The sequence below is a fragment of the Rhinoderma darwinii genome, chromosome 6 (genome assembly GCF_050947455.1).
Source record: "Rhinoderma darwinii isolate aRhiDar2 chromosome 6, aRhiDar2.hap1, whole genome shotgun sequence".
NCBI lineage: Eukaryota > Metazoa > Chordata > Amphibia > Anura > Rhinodermatidae > Rhinoderma > Rhinoderma darwinii.
The window spans coordinates 39,221,897-39,239,816 of NC_134692.1; the positions used below are offsets into that span (position 1 = coordinate 39,221,897).

Consider the following 17,920-nt stretch of genomic DNA (forward strand, 5'->3'; position numbering starts at 1 on the left):
TATATTATCCTTTAAAGCTTATCAATATATCAATACAGTCTTCGGACTCAGAAAGGTAAAGCCACATGCACAGACACTGTGCAGGAATATAGGTCTATATTATGTCTTCTGCTTACTGTGGTACTATATTCTCCCCTAGAAACAATTCATATAGGGGTGAAAATGTCCATTATGCGCAGGGACAGACTGACCGACCAGCATACCAGAGCATCATCTAGTAGGCCCAGGCTCTGACGCAATAATGGGCCTTTAATACAGCAGAGACCCAAAGATCCAGCAGAAGACAACCCCATTTGGAGCTGAATTTGGAGTTAATCGTTTGCCACTGTGTCTTTTTCTTATGAGTTGATTTACTAATAACTGATTATATCTTACTGATGTTATCATTGCAGATGCAAGAAATATTAACAAAGATCATGATGAAATTAACAGTGGACGTGCACATGTTCTGTATAAATTTAGGTTTAGCCCTCAGATTTATTTTCTTTGGTGGGCTCAAGGACCTATGGATCATAGCGCAATTTTGTCTGTCCCTCCATAAAAAATCTGAGGAACATAGGAGTTCAGTATGGGCTCGTAATAGGCTATGGATGTGGTATTATGGATTTGTGCAACATGGATACGTACTGGATCTGGCTGCGTTCATGATGGCCTAAAGATGTTTTATTTGTGTTAAGTCCTGGCATATGCAGGATTAAAGGGCACTTCAATTTTCCTGCACTTGCCTCCCAGACCATCAGCAGACTGAAGGCTGTCATTTATGAGTGTCAATGGACTCCACACTACTGGCTATAGTAAAATAGTGTCTGCTTATGGGTTTTCATGGCGGCCATGTAAATTATGAAATTCCCCACAGCTCTCAGGTTGCTATCAGAACACACACACTGCTTAACGGAACGTTTCTGATCCGCACATTCTCATAGGTTTAGGGAATTCCTATACATGACACTTCCTAATACAAAGCTGAACGAATTCCAGGAGGCAGGTAGCCAATACACCAAGAAAATTACGCAAGTTGGCGTCTAACTTTTGGTTGCTTTTCATTGATTTCTATGAAAGTTTTGGCCACTAAAAAAAATCACACTAGCTGCTTTAATGGTCTAACTAGCTCGCAAAGTCTACATTAATTTCTCCTCCTATGCCCTAATTTAACCTGGCTGTATAAAATGTACAACTATGTTGTAAATAATCTTATGTACAAATTATAAGCAATTTAAGATACAAAGATTCTTCAGTCTAATGAAAAAAAAAAAAGACGAAACTGAACCATTATGTTTTTAGCTTCACAGAATACTTTTTATCTTACAAACCGGAAATCTTTATTAGTTGTGTATATGAGTATGTGTAAACCAAGCCGACAAACCAAACCTCAAGCCACTTATTCACCACTCTTACAGGTGCCATGGTTACAAGTAGTTATGTTTAAAGAAACTCATTCCTGTCATTCACTTCTAAAAACATCTAAAAAAATTAAGATTTACTATTGAAAGTTCAAGAAATAAATTTGATAGGAAAATAAATCATTAACTATTTCATGATGGGGAATGCAATGTTGTACGATTTCCTCTGTGAAACCTAAATTCAACTTTGTAAATACTTTTCTTTGCTTATCTTGTAGCAGACTGGCCCTTTTACACGGGCCAATGATCAGGTTCGTACAAACGCTTCTTCTCGATCATTGCCCTGTGTAAACAGGGCACCGGACAGCTGATGAACAAGCAAGCGCTCACTCGTCAACTGATAGCACCTTTTATGCGGTCAAAAAAATGGTCACTTAGCAGGACTACTCCCTGTATAAACAGGGGATGTGCTGCTGACAAGATGCAAATGTATGGAGGCTAGAAATCGTTCGTCACCTTACTCCCAATCATTGCTCTATTTGAATGGGCAAATATCATTAAACTGTATGGGGCAGCTATCAGGCATTGTACTGTGTGGGGCAGCTATGGGGCATTCTACTGTATGGGGCAGCTATGGGGCATTATACTGTGTGGGGACAGCAAAAGGGGCATTATACTGTGTGGGAGGCACCAATGGGGGCATTTTACTCTGAGGGGTCATTAATGGGTCATTACACTGTGTTGGGGAAGCTATGTGGGCATTATTCTGTGTGTGGCGAAGCTTTACAGGTATTATACTGTATGGGGAGGCACTATAGGGGCATTATACTGTGTGGGCACCTATAAGGGCATTATACTGTGTGGGGGGCACTAAGGGGTCATTATACTATGTGGGGGCACTAAGGGGTTATTATGCTGTGTGGGGGCAGCTATGGGAGCATTATTCTTCGTGTGGGCAAAAATAGGAGCATTATACAGTCTGGTGGTAGCTAAGGGGTCATTATACTGGCTATGGGGGAAGGTATAAGGGGATTATACTGTGTGAGGGCCACTATGGGGTCATTATACTGTGTGGGGTCGCCCACTGGGTTGGGTCCCACTCAGATGTGCTTTTGCCTTCCCCCCAGTGCTAAAGCCCTAGCTATGCCTCTGACTGATGACCTATCCGGTGGATAGTTCATCAGTTCTCCGCTAGTGGATAACCCCCTTAAGTTGCATGATATTTTCATCTCCAATAGTGTCTAAATTTACAGAGAATCTGTCACCTTAAAGTTTATAATGTTATTGCTTACTAACATGGTACTAACATTCATAATTTACATTTATGCTCAAATAACCTCCACAGCGGTATTTTTTCCCCAAAAATTTTCTCGCATACTCAGTCAGTATAGGCAGGGAAACAACAAAGCCTCATTTCAAATCTTTGTAGGAATGTTTAGCAAGGGGCACACAAAAAAATATTGGTAATTTTAGATCATATAAATTGTAAAGTTTATAATGCAGTGTTCTAGCAATATGTGCAGAAACCTGAAAGATGCCAGGTGCTCTTTAAATTATAAATATTGCTGGTGTCCTGCTACCAGAGTGCTATGCGTTGTGGGAGTGTAGGCTCTGCTGTCATATGTGACGGCCGAGTGGAAACATAGCGTTCTCTGTTTCCAAGGACAACCAGTAGAATTTATTGCTGTTAAGCTACTTTCCCTTTCTTTTCTAGTGCTATTCTAGCATTGAGAAGAACAACTTAGGCTATGTTCACATCTGCGTCAGGGCTCCGTTACGACGTTCCGTCTGAGATTTCCGTCGGAATGGAGCCCTGACTGACCCAAACTGAAACCAAAGGCTTTCCGTTTCTATCACCATTGATTTCAAATGATGGAAACGGAAATCTTTGGTTTCAGTTTGTGTCAGTCAGGGCTCCATTCCGACGGAAATCTCAGACGGAACGTCGTAACGGAGCCCTGACGCAGATGTGAACAAAGCCTTAGATATGTTATTGCTGGTCCACACATTTCGATCCTATTGTGGTTTTGCAGATTTTCAGAAAAAAATTGGCAAAAATGCAATGGTTTTACAGAAAATTGCACAACAAACCTTCGATCTGTGGCCTCACCTTAACCCCTTAATGACCGGGCCATTTTGCACGTTAATGACCAAGGATTATTTTTTGTTTTTTCACGGTCGCATTCCAAGAGTCGTAACTTTTTTTTTATTCCGTCGACATAGCCGTATAAGGGTTTGTTTTTTGCGGGACGAGTTGTATTTTGTAATTGTACCATTTTTAGATGCTTATAATATATTGATTAACTTTTATTAACTTTATTTTAGGAGAGAATTGAAAATAAGCAGCTATTCCAGCATTGATTTTTCACGGTATAAATTTACGCAGTTTACTATGCAGCGTAAATAACATGTTAACTTTATTCTATGGGTCGGCACGATTACGGGGATACCAAATATGTAGAGGTTTTATATGTTTTCCAACGTTTGCACAATAAAAACCATTTTAGAAAAAAATTACTTGTTTTTCCATCGCTGCATTCCAAGAGCCGTAACGTTTTTATTTTTCCGTCGATGTGGCCGTACGTGGGCTTGATTTTTGCGGGACAATGTGTAGTTTTCATTAGTACTATTTTGGGGTACATAGGACTTATAGATTAACTTTTATTTAATTTTTTATGGGGGGAATGGGAGAAAAGAGAGAATTTTGCAGTTGTTTTTTGCGTTTTCTTTGGACGCCGTTCATCCGGTGGTTTAATTAATGTGTTCATTTTATTGGTCAAGTTGTTACGATCGCGGAGATACCACATATGTGTATGTGTGATTTGTTTTGACAGTTTTACTAAATAAAACCACTTTTTGGGCCAAAAAAGTAGTTTTATTTGACTTTGACTGTAATTTTTTTTTTTTTTTTCACCAACTTTATTTAACTGATTGTCATTTTTTTTTAAAGTCCCATCAGGACTCTTCACTATGCGATCTGCCGATCGCATATATAATGCTTTGGTATACTTAGTATACCGAAGCATTATTGCCTGTCAGTGTAAAACTGACAGGCAACCTATTAGGTCATGCCTCTGGCATCGCCTAACAGGCAGATGCTGAAGACAGACCTGGGGGTCTTGACAGCGGCATTTAATGGGTTAAACTGCCGGAATCGGAGCGCGCTTCGATTCCGGCAGTTGCAGCAGGAGCCAGGCTGTGTATAACAGCCGGGCTCCTGCCGCTGATCGCATGGGTACGCTGTCAGTACCCGCGCGATCACAGGACGGATATATCCGTCCTCCTGCGCGAACTAGCACCTGCTGAGGACGGATATATCCGTCCTTCGGCGTTAAGGAGTTAAAGAAGAACTCCCATGAAAATTTAAATTTTTTTGCCCGTTTGTAATGGGCATCTTGTACATCTAAATTATATTTATTCACTCACCGAGAGTCTATTATACGAAACACAGGCTCCGTTCGGCGAACGAAGCCTGCGTTTTGTATAATAGACTCTCGGTGAGTAAATAAATATTATTATTAAAAACAGGCACAGAAATAAAAGAAAATAATGGGAGTTCTTCTTTAAAGAGGCTCTGTGACCAGATTATAAGTGCCCTATCTCCTACATAATGTGATCAGTGCTGTAATGTAGATAACAGCAGTGTTTTTTATTTTGAAAAACAATCATTTTTGAGCAAGTTATGAACAATTTTAGATTTATGCTAATTCGTTTCTTAATGCCCAACTGGGTGTTTTTTTAACTTTTGACCAAGTGGGCGTTGTAAAGAGAAGTGTGTGATGCTGACCTATCCGCGTCATACACTTCTCTCCATTCCTGTCCATTTGTATTCAGCACAGCGTGATCTCGCTGTGCTGTCACATACACCCACATTAACTTTACTGAAGTGTCTTGAGAGTGAATAGACATCACCTCCAGCCAGGACGCGATGTCTATTCACACTTTCGACACTTTGGTAAAGTTTATGTGGGACTTTATCACACAGCACAGCGTGATCTCGCACAAACTTTACCGACGTGTCGGGAGTGTGAATAGACATCGCGCCCTGGCTGGAGGTGATATCTAAACACACTCAAGACACCATTAAAGTTAGGGTATGTTTTTTGCCCGTAGCACTCAATGGCCGCGGGCGAAAATCGCGGCAAACGCCGTGCAAGAAAGGACAAAATCTACCTCAATATCCCAAACGGAATTTTGAGGCAGAATTTTCCTCCTGCAAAAAACTCTGTGTGAACGAGGCCTAAAAAGAAGTAGCATGTCACTTCTTGAGGCGTTTTTTGGAGCTGATTTTCCATTGAACACTATGAAAAACGTCTCAAAAAAAGCCTCAAAAAACGCCTTAAAAGAAGCTCCAAATTCATTTTCAGCTTCAAAAACGCCTGAAAATCAGAGGCTGTTTATTTTCTCTCCAACTCTAGTTTTGGTTTAGTCATTTTTCATTCATGTTGGATTTGTTTGCTTTTGCCGGTGAGCACTTTAGTGTGTTTGACCACTTTGGGATACTTAAAAAATGAAACCGAATGCTGCTTATTCAGGAATAAGTGTTTTTTCTACATAGGAGATGATTTTTTTTTTTGCCCTGCAATGAATACTTTTATAGAATGAGTTCAAGTTTGTGGGATCCTATAAATGAGAATTCTTCTTAACTGGAGCCAAAGCTAAGTATGATTGTGGTTGCTTTTATGTCTTTTAGTTTATAATTGCAGTGAAGCATGTGGCTTAAATTATATTTTTAATAAATATAACTGCATGAGGCTGTAGCGTTCGTCTTCTGGAGTGGATTTTTCCCGCCTGTGCTGGCAATATGTGGCAGAAAGTATAAAATGAGAAACTGACCATACAGGAGAATAACAATTCTTAAATACATTGATCTGGTCATATATGTGGCCATAGTTCACATAAGCATTTACCCCATTTCTTCACATATCCCCTCCCAAACTAGAATAAAGCTTATTATCAGTAGTGATCCTCAAAAGTCTATGTAGTTTCCTACAAATTAATGAGAAAGAGCTCTCTATTCGATCGATACCTGGTATTGTGTTATATTACTACTCTTGCTGGAAATAATAGACATGGGTGCATATAAAGTCCATGGTAGAGTGTCCAGATTGGTGGAACATCTGTATAGGTCATAATACCAAACTGGATACTTTCTAAGAACTGAAACCATTCAATAACATTTCAAAGTAGTTACAAGTAGAAATTAAAGAGGTTTCATATATTAAATTAGGTTCTACACTAATTATAAACACAACTAAACCATGTGAACACCTATAATACTCACATTTTCTAATATATCCATAAAGGTATAATGAAAAAATATATACTTCTATTCGATTCTGTGCATGTGTCTCTGAGGATGAAGCTGCTTACATAGAAATGAATGCAAGAAGCTCCATCCTCACATCCAACCATGTAGCCTATACAGATAAGTTTACAGTATGTAAAAACAAAACAAAACCTAGAGAACTTTATTAGACAGTTACAGCACTACATGTACTGTGTGGCTTTATTGTTATTTGCTTATTATTACTATGACGACTACTACTGTTACTAGTTCAATAATAATATTTAAGCTGTTAGAACAGCTGTATGTGTAACTATTGTCAGCCATTTTGGTGACACTGGAGAGTTGACTTTGGTCACGTGGTCACTGAGCATTCATTCAAGTATACACAAACGTAGCTTTTCAACATGTCTGTCCATAATTTTAGACACAGGCCTCCTTCTAACAGCCCAGGACTGGGTGCCATCTTCTATAACTCCTTCTAGTGTCATTGTATGAGCGCTTTGCCCTGTTCTCTCCCATTTCATTGTTAAACTACACATTATCATGTTGTTAATAGGTCACAAATAATTTAGTCATTAGTTACTGGTGGCATAACCCTAGGATGATCGAGTAATGGACATTAAAGTTGGTTATCACAGAATAAAAGGGCTTTTAAAGGAGGAAGGAAAATAAGAATACATTTACCCAAGATAGCAGGGCTGCCATCAGGGCAGTAAAAATGGTACTGCCAACAGAGACCCAGCTACAAAGATAAAAAAGGGTCTTGGTCCATGTACTGTCTCCCTCTACCCCTCCACAGAACCCCTGCCAGGTAGTTTTTCTACTCCATGCCCCCTCCCCGCATAGATCCCCTGCCACCTTGTGTCACCCCCCATAACACGAGCCCTTGCCAACGTGTCTCTCCAGTGACCCCCCCCCCCCCCCGTGGGCCCAGACTCCTTGGTTGTATGGGGTCCAAAAATTCCTGATGGCAGCTCTGCTTATAGATGTTTAAACCAAGCAGCTAAGAAAACAATGGACATGTGAGTTCTAATTATTTATTTTCCATGTTTCTTTCCTTTAGGTGAACAAAATGGTATAAAATGTGGAAAGACATGTATAGTAGAACAAGATAATCAATGGATGGGAGTCAGCCTCTCAAGACAACCGAAAAAAGATGGAAGATTATTGGTTAGTACAAAAACTGCTTTAGAGTTATATTTTCACTGCAATTTTCTAAACTGTATATAATCCTTAATTGGCCATACTTAGTTCATGTCTACAAGGAAATTGAGTATAAAAATTTATTTGAAATATTTATTAAAGGGGTTGTCCGGTTTCAGCTAATTAATGTTAATTTTTGTATATTTAAAACTTATACAATTTTCCAATATACGTTTTGTATTAAATCCTCATGATTTTCAAAATCTCTGCTTGTTGCTAGAGTGGCCTTACACAGCTCGACGTGGGCTGTGTAAACGAGCGCCGATCAACGGGACATCTCATTGATCGGCGCTCGTTTGCTCCTTCCACCAGAAGCCGGTATGGGGACGAGTAATCGTTACTACAATTGCTCACCCCCATACTTTTCTATCGTGTCGGCAGCACGATAATATTTTGGGCATTTAAAATGACACACTCAACCGATGAACGAGTGTTTGTTTACACAGAGCTCTGTGAAAGCTCGGTTGCCCGATAATTGGCTTGTGTAGAAATCCCTTATTCGGTAGGAACATTCATTGTTTACTTCCAGTGAATACAATTCTGTCCATGGTCATGTGATGGACACACAGGTGCTGGGATCGTTCGAAGGCACCGCTCTGATACACATACTGCAACTGTAACAAGCTGCGCACCTGTGTGTCCATCACATGACCATGAACAGAATTTTATCCACTGGAATTTGACAATGAATGTTCCTACCAAATAACAACAAGAAGAGATTTTAAAACCATGAGGAATTAATATAGAAAGTGTATTGAAAAATTGTATAGCTTTTAATTATGCAAAAATAACATTAATTTGCTGAAAGTGGACAACCCCTTTAAGTAGCAATAATGTTCTGTTTGTAAAGACTTCTGTTTCCACCTACTGAGTAAAACCAAATAATTTGTTGAATGCGTAGGATGTCATTCAAATGATTGTTTGAGCCATCGATTTATTCAATGCAATATTTTCAATTAATCATATTTGATCATTGACATGAAGCAATTCTGATTATTATGACTGCTTATAATTGTTTTAATTGTGATAATTGCGATATGGAAATAGGCACAGGGCATTAATCACCCATGTGAAGGCAGTAGGTCTGTCTACTCTCACAATCTTCAGAAGTCCTGTCACCGGTCTGCACACAATGGAGGAAATGTATTAATGCTGGTGCACTGTTCTTGTGGTGCACCAGTATATTCCCCCCCCCCCATGTAACGAGCACCAGATTTACCAACAGGGCAGAAAATGGAGTAATATATAGACAAATTGAATTTTTTTTTTTTTATAAAATCAACAAAAATACCCAAAGCTTTAGCTCCATCGGGTCTGAGCTGAAGTTCACTAAGATTCTGGGTGGTTGAAGAAGGCATAAGCTCCTCATGCTTACTTTGGACAGTGTTTATCTGTAGCATAAACTTGCACATACTGACTTTATTTTATGGGTTTCTATGGATTTCCGTAAATAAAGTTTTCTTAAAAGAGCATCCCATGTATTCATACTTTAGAATTCTGGTCCATCACTAAATGGTCCCAGAGGACAGACTTTTGGACAATAGCTTTCTGAGTAGCGTATTCCTGGAGATCCACTCTCAGGGACATTACTAACTCAGGTCTAATGTTACGATGTATGAATACTATATCTACTGCTGCTAAGAGAAAGAAGCAGGAAACTTTATTTCCCATTTCAGTACCTTAAGGCCTTATTTACACGAGCGTATTTAATGTCCATTGAGTTAGATAGGTCCGTGCGACGCGCGTGATTTTCACACGCGTCACATGGACCTATGTAACTCAATGGGGCCATTCAGACAGTCCGTGATTTTCACGCAGCGTGTGTCCGCTGCGTAAAACTCACGACATGTCCTATAGTTGAGCATTTTTCGCACATCACGCACCCATTGAAGTCAATGGGTGCGTGAAAATCACGTGCGGCACATGGACACACTTCCGTGTGCTGCGCGTGATTCGCGCTACAGTTGTTAAAGAAATTAAGGGAAAAATAAAACCACCTCCTTCATTTCTGTTTCTAAACATAAAAACAGAGTGTCATAACGATGCTATATGCGCGAAAATCACGCAGCCACGCACCAAATACTAATGACACACGGAACTGCAACACTCAAAAAATGCTGCTCGCAAAACGCACACGTTCGTGTGAATTTCGCCTAAAAGTGTTTTTCTTGCAGGTTTGTGGCCATAGGTGGAAGAATGTTAATTTTATGACTGAAAACAAGTTGCCACTCGGAGTATGCTACGCAATACCTGCAGATTTGCGCACGGACCTAAGCAGAAAAATATGTCCTTGTTATAGAGGTAAATGCTACATGGTGTTGATGAGGTGACATATGCGTTGTTATAATGTAAACAGTGGCTCCTCTGCCACATGGTGGGTGGGGGTCCTGTTACAGATTTTGTATGGGGCCCAGGAGCTTCACGTTCTGCCTCTGATTGCCCCTTAACTCTGAGGCACATCTCGGAATAATTCCAGCTCCTTGACCTCATAGCAGCTGCCATGCTTACTATCCTGGTAGCTATGACTTATATATTTAGAAACCCTATATAGAAATAGGGCATGCATGTTATTTCAACAGGGGGGATTAGTAGCTGTCAGATGCCTATGTTGTTTCTTATCTCCTAGGGGACTAAGAATCAGACAGGTCCTATTCATATGTCACTAATGTCTCTATTGAGAAAACCCCTTTACGGGACTACATGCAGGAGTACGTGGCAGAAAAAAATAGTATGAGTGATAGTCAACATGATTTGATGAGTCAAACAAATCTAACTTGTTTTTATGAAAGTGTAAGTAGAAATCTGGATAGTGGGGTAGTCCGTAAAGTTGTATTTTTGGACTTTGCAAAAGTTGTCAACGTTTGGCAAATTGACCCATGCGTTACATGTGTGTTTCACCTTTCTCTCTATCAAAAGGAACTTAGAACTTGTTGGGTATATGTCTTTGTTCATGTATACTGTATGCAACCATATAACCAGTGATTACACATATATGTCAGCAATATTTTTATTTTTTCGTAGATCATATTAAGAAGTTTGGTGAACAACATGGCTCATGTCAAGCTGGGATCTCTAGCTTTTACTTCAATGTAAGCTAGACCTGTACCATCTAAATATTATAAATCTTCAAATGAGCTATTTGCTTTAGTTTTGATTGTGTTTCTTAAGCCATAGAAGACAAAGGGGTTGTCCCACTGAGGACATTTATGGAATTTTGCTTGGATATGTCATCATTGTCCGATCAGTGGCGTCTGATTGGTGAGGCCACCACTGATTGCAAGAACAAACTTGCAGAAGCGATAGAAAACATGTTGGAAGCAAAAATCATTTGTTATGGTCAATTACACCAGTGTTTCTTTCTTTGCGCTAGTTTTTCTTTCGCCTTCAGTCTCTAGTGTCAGAAGAGAATACATGAGATTTAGAACTGTTATTGGTATCATTGTCTGAAGTTAACTTGTGTGTATCATATTAGGAAGTATAATGCAGTTCTTTTCATTGTTCTGAATACAGCTGCAGGAAAGCATTTAAATTTGTTATTTGGGGGGGGGGGCTCCTCCTATCAGCTAGGGCCGAGAACCCCCTCCTTCACAACTCGGCTCTAGAAATCTATAGGCGTCCACAAAAATCAATACACCCATTATTTAAAAAAACAAACAAACATCTAACTGATAGTAAAAAAAATAATGTATAAACGCTGAAGCTCTACCCCATTGGTGGGACTCTACCATGATCTGCTATTCTCAGAGGGATCTGTTTATACAATATCTCAATGAATGATACATAAGAGCAACAAGATATATATCTCTACATCTACTAAGATAAATCATGTTTTTATTTTGCAGGATTTAATCATCATGGGGGCACCAGGATCATACTACTGGACTGGAGCAGTCTTTGTCTACAACACAACAAGCAACAAGATCTACACATATAGAAATAGTAATAACACTGTCAAATACGGGAGCTACTTAGGTAAAAAGACATATATGTGTATATTTAAGACTTGATACATATTGATGGAGACTCTGATTTGAAGTCAAAAACTTCTTTCTGATTAACATAGTTGGTAATAGTCTGTCTACGTACCCAGCCCCCTACTCCAGATGCAGTTTGACAGTTCAATATGGTTATATTTTGTTATTGTAAGATTATGGTAAGGGTAACGGATGTTCTTAGGAAGAATCAGCTTCATGATTGAGAGTCAGTGAAAGGGTAAAAGACAAAAACTTGGAACTTTGTATTGTTTATAAACAGGAAATTTTCTTCTATGGCCTATAGCACATCAACCTATTTCTTTACAGGTCACTTCCCCAGGAATGGTCACATCGCCTACTAAAAACCCAACCATAATCATTTCATGAGGGAAGTTACTTTATAACATTTTGAACATAAAGTTAAGAAATGTTTCAAAATGTTCTTGTGGGCCGGACATACTACCTGTACTCCAGTTACTTCTAACATTGTTACATAGATAATCATAGGCAAACAAAACACAGAATACATTTATATTACTGATCTATTGAGAATTTGATATTCAAATGCGACTAACTTTACCTTTGTTCCATATTATATATACTTAATTATAGATACTTATTTTTCAGAACCATATTAATTATAGTATACCTATTTTTACATTAATGAGGTTCACACTGGCACATAGCCTGTATGGCACTGCAGATATTCTGCACATACGGAGTCAAATGAAACATGCCACGAATCGTACGGAATCCGACAGAAAAACCTCTGTATGTGCCGTATGAAATTAAAGGCATACAGAGGAACAATAATGGGCTCATGCACCTATATGTCAGTTCTTTTACAACTCTGTATAAAGTAGAGCCGTAACACAGCCGTAGGCATGAGCCCTTATTCTACCCATCACCCTCCTCTTTCCGTGATAGCATATTTTAATTCTCATTTTTGGTCTTGACAGCATTTTTTAAATAATAAGGTTATACTCTTGAAAACCATTGACACAATTAAAATACCCTCCAAGTTCAAACTAAGGGTGTGATAAATAATACACTTAGGTTAATGTTGCGCTTTGTGTGCCCTCGGAAGTGACAAGAGGACTTACATGTCCCTGGCGTATTTCCCTGCCTAGACTTATTCTAGGAATTATTCAAAAAGTGTAGCATTTTCATGTTCGCCTTCTCAGTGCTTCTGACTAACCTAAAAGTCTCACTAACAGGCGGTGGACAACATTAATTTAATGTGGATGCTATATTTCGGCCCACGCTTCATTATCCTCTATTGGCACTTCCGAGTCCATTGAGTTTGTGCAGTTGTACCTATTAGCTTGGGTATTTTGGCTTCTCAGTTCATCAGGAATGTATATACTGTACTTTTAATATAGTACTATAGTAATTACTTATAAGTAGTCGATGATCACTTAAAAATAATGTGTAATGTGTATGACCATTCAATAGACATACTGTACATTATTGTGGTCTACATCAGTCTTCTAGAAATCTTTCATACAATTCTGGGTCCAATTTACTTATATAACGTGAGGAACACAGAAGGGGAATTAATTGTGTCTGACAATCTACTTTATTAGCTCACATACAGAGTAAAAGACTATATAAGATCTCTTGTAACAATAGAAAAAAAGTGTGTTTGAAGCCTGCTCACCTCACCTCGGTGTACGGTCCTGGTGCATTCCAGACACCAACTTGAACGTAGAAACATGTATCGCAGTAGGTGGAACCAGCACTCGTCTGCTAAAAAGTCCTTTTTATTTGTAACAAAGTAAAAACTTCAATACAAAAAACACAGAGAACCCACAGAGAATTAATCCAATTGATGCGTTTCTGACGCCAGCGACTCCTTAGTCATAATGTTAAGACGAAGGACTCATTGGAGTCAGAAACGCATCAATTGGATTAATTCTTTGTTGGTTCTCTGTGTTTTTTATATTGAAGTTTTTACTTTGTTACAAATAAAAAGGACTTTTTAGCAGACGAGTGCTGGTTCCACCTACTGGGATTATTTTTTCTACGTATTTTCTACATATATATTTTCTACGTATCTCTTGTTCAGGGGGATTAGCTGTTCTGAGTAATGAATTATTTTACAGCTTGAAAGACCCTCATTCCTGTAAGTGGACTTGGAATAATACATAGATACATCTTAAAGAGGCTCTGTCACCAGATTATATGTGCCCTATCTCCTACATAATCTAATGTAGAGAACCGCAGTGGTTTTTATTTTGAAAAACAATAATTTTTTAGCAAGTTATGAGCAATGTTAGATTTATGCTAATTCGTTTCTTAATGATCAACTGGACGTTTTTTACCTTTTCACCAAGTAGGTGTTGTAAAGAGAAGTGTATGATGCTGACCAATCAGTGACCAATCAGCGTCATACACTTCTCTTTACAACGGCATTAAGAAACTAATTCGCATAAATCTAAAATTGTTTATAACTTGGTCAAAAATTATCGTTTTTCAAAATAAAAAACACTTATTATCTACATTACAGCGCCAATCAGATTATGTAGGAGACAGGGCACTTATAATCTGGTGACAGAGCATCTTTAAGGTATTTCTAAGTACTTCACAAATTGCCAGTCCTTGGAAATGATGCTACTAAATTCACTCAAAAAGATCAAGATGTTATCCCGTGTCTTTGTTTTGTTAAAATTTCATGCACAAGACAGGAAGATCTTAAGCACCTCACCCTAAAAGGTTTTGCATGTATTTCGCATATTTTGATTCGAAGACAAAGGAAGTGGTTTCTACATATATTTTTTTGATATTTGTCAGCTATTACTAATGCATTCAGTTTAGATCTTTTTGTGCCTTTCTTGAGTAAACATATATAAATTCTCCATTGTTAAACGTGGCAACACAAGTCCAATATTTTTACCTATACTAAAATGAAATTTGACCGAAAGTTTAATTTCCAGAAATTTTTTATTTTAGTTTACCGTCCATAGGGCATATTTCCCTTTAGAAATCAGTAGCATCTCTGCAGAGGCTTTAACCCAGTCATACTTACTATAGCAGCTTACTACTTGAAACAAACCATCCCCATGCTTTATTCATGATTGAACAGTCAAAACAGAACCCTTCTCCTTATGATGGTTTACGCCACCCAACTCTCAGAGATGGAGGACATAATGCAGCCTTTATCTGAGGAAGGCAGCAGACCCTTGAGGGGCTTGAGGGGCTTCCTTTTTGGTACATACAAAATTTGACTTAAATTTACAAGCTCACATGCCATCAAAGACTTGAATATCAATTGTTAACACATGATGCTTGACATGAAGGACTTGAATAACAAAAAATGATGACATTTAAACAATATTTCCCTAATCTGTAATGGTTTATTCAGGGCTTATTATTACAGGAACACCGAGTACAAAAATACATTGGGGAAGCAATACTGTTAGGGTATGTTCACACGGAGTGTTTTTGGGCCGTAAACGGCTGAAAAATCGGAAGCAAAATGCCTTCAAACATCTCCCCGTTGATTTCAATGGGGAATACGGCGCTTTGTTCTGACGAGGCAATTTTTACGTGGCTGTTCTTCAAAAGACGCCCGCGAAAAAGAAATGCATGTCACTTCTTGAGACGTTTTTGGAGCTGTTTTTCATAGATTCTATAGAAAAACAACTCCAAAAACGGCCGTTAAAAACGCTGCGAAAAACACGAGTATGATTAAAAAACGTCTGAAAATCATGAGCTGTTTTCCTCTGAAAACAGCTCCGTATTTTCAGATGTTTTTTATTTTGTGTGTGCACATACCCTTAAAGGGAATGTGTCGCAAATTAAACCTTTTTTTTTAAGTGTCGTTACTTATTTCTATTATATTTTTTAAGTTTTTTGCTGTATTTTTTATTTTTTTTCCGTATGGTGGAAAGTATTAAAAATTAAATAATAATTTGACATGTTTTCCAATGTTGGCCACCAGGGGGGGCACTTCCCAGAATTACAGCAAGGTGAATAAGGCAAAGCAACCTGACTCACAGATGCTGTAAATGTGGGAGGGAACCTCACCCCCCCTCTCACAAGCCAGGTAAAGGTGTCTTCAAATTGCTAAGCAGTGTCCGGCAGCCATTTTGGGTGTGTTCTAGGACACACCAAAAGGCTAAGTGTATGTTCACACGCTTACTAAACAAACGGAAAACCGCTCCTGATTTTCAGCCATTTTTTAATCAAACTCGCGTTTTTTAACGGCCGTTTTTGGAGCTTTTTTCTAAAGTCAATGAAAAACGGCTCCAAAAACGTCCCAAGAAGTGATGTGCACTTCATTTTGGTCGGGCGTCTTTTTACGTGCTGTTTTTGGAAAACTACCACGTAAAAAACGCCCTGTCGGAACAGAACGCCGTATTTCCCATTGAAACCAATGGGCAGATGCTTGTAGGCGTTCTGCTTCCTATTTTTCAGCTGAAAACATTGTGTGTGAACATACCCTTAGGGTATGTGCACACGCTAACTGCATATACGTCTGAAATGACGGAGCTGTTTTCAGGAGAAAACAGCTCCGTCATTTCAGACGTAATTGCTCGTACTCGCGTTTTGCGAGGCGTCAATTATGGCCGTAATTTGGAGCTGTTCTTCATTGAATTCAATGAAAAACGGCTCAAATTACGTCCCAAGAAGTGTCCTGCACTTCTTTGCCAAGGCTGTCATTTTACGCGCCGTCTTTTGACAGCGACGCGTAAAATTACAGGTCGTCGGCACAGTACGTCGGCAAACCCATTCAAATGAATGGGCAGATGTTTGCCGACGTATTGGAGCCGTCTTTTAAGGCGTAAATCGAGGTGTAACATGGCGCCGCACCTGTCCTCAGGTCGTGTGTGGTATTACAACTCTGTCCTATTCACTTCAATGGAGGTGAACTGCAATACCAGACACGACCTGAGGACAGGTGCGGCGCTGTGTCTCCGGTCCAGACACCCCTTCTGTCCTGAGATGACCCGACGGGGGAGGCGGGTGTCAGAGCCACCCACCGCCATCACTGCAGACAGAACCAGAACTACGGCATGAGGGCAGGGCTTGTCCTGAGTGCACATTCTCTTGTTATGGACAGAGTTATAGTCACATGAACCCCGTCTGATGAACCGGTAACCTAGGTCCGATCACATGACAGAGGGGGATCACCAAAAACCCTGTGCACCCTCAGCCTGTCCATCCAGCCCTTTCCTGGTTATATCTGCGTCTGGGAAAGCTGGGTGACCACCATTACTCCTCATACTGGAGTGTTTAGGGATGTGACTAATGAACCTCTCACACTCCAGTGGGAGGGGTAATGGTGGTCACCCAGCTTTCCCAGACCCCTGAACGGTAAATCTCTCTAGTTGTGCTGAGACTGTTTGGGGATGTGACTAATGAACCTCTCAGTCTCAGCACAATTAGAGAGATTTATCATTCAGGGGTCTGGGAAAGCTGGGTGACCACCATTACCCCTCCTACTGGAGTGTGAGAGGTTCATCAGTCACATCCCCAAACACACTCCAGTAGGAGTAATGGTGGTCACCCAGCATTAGGGGGGGGGCTGTCGGGGGGGCCGTCGGGGGTCACGAGAGCGGGGGTCTGTGAGAGAGAGAGTGGGGAGAGTGGGACATGCAGAGACGCACATCTTACCTGCAGTGCAGCTGGTCTTCAAGATGGCGCCTGCTCTCTCCCTGCAAACAGCTGCTCTGCTCTGTGTAGGACAGAGCCATAGTGCAAAGTCAATGGGACGGGTCCCGTTCATTGACTCCTATGGACTGGAGCTGCCGTATTCCATGTCTGTATGTGTCGTTAACCGACACATACAGAGATGAAAAACAACATGGCAGCCCCCATAGTGAAGTAAAAGTTAGAAAAAAGTAAAACACAAACACACACATAAATAAAAGATTTTATAATAAAACACTAAATGCAAATTGATATCAAAATATTTTTTTTCGTGACACTGTTCCTTTAAAGTTTTAGACAGTATAAAGTTAGACCAAGCAGTCAGTAAATGCTCCAAATTAATCTAAGTGGTGCATGATGTATGAGAAATTAGGCGCATCTAGTTAGACACTTTCATACCACCTTTTGGTTGGCTTAGCTCACACCAGTTTTTTGCAAATTTGTGGCAAAATTTTGGC

General features: G+C 39.6%; 1 protein-coding gene across 1 annotated transcript in view; it reads left to right on the top strand.

The window, feature by feature from the left end:
• Positions 1–17,920, top strand: part of ITGA4 (integrin subunit alpha 4) — a 118,297-nt gene that overhangs the window by 29,265 nt on the left and 71,112 nt on the right. Inside the window, exons 3-6 of the mRNA XM_075829533.1 lie at positions 7,694–7,800; positions 10,008–10,134; positions 10,855–10,922; positions 11,676–11,805. Of these exons, the coding sequence (XP_075685648.1) occupies positions 7,694–7,800; positions 10,008–10,134; positions 10,855–10,922; positions 11,676–11,805 (432 nt within the window). The remainder of the gene's footprint in view (positions 1–7,693; positions 7,801–10,007; positions 10,135–10,854; positions 10,923–11,675; positions 11,806–17,920) is intronic.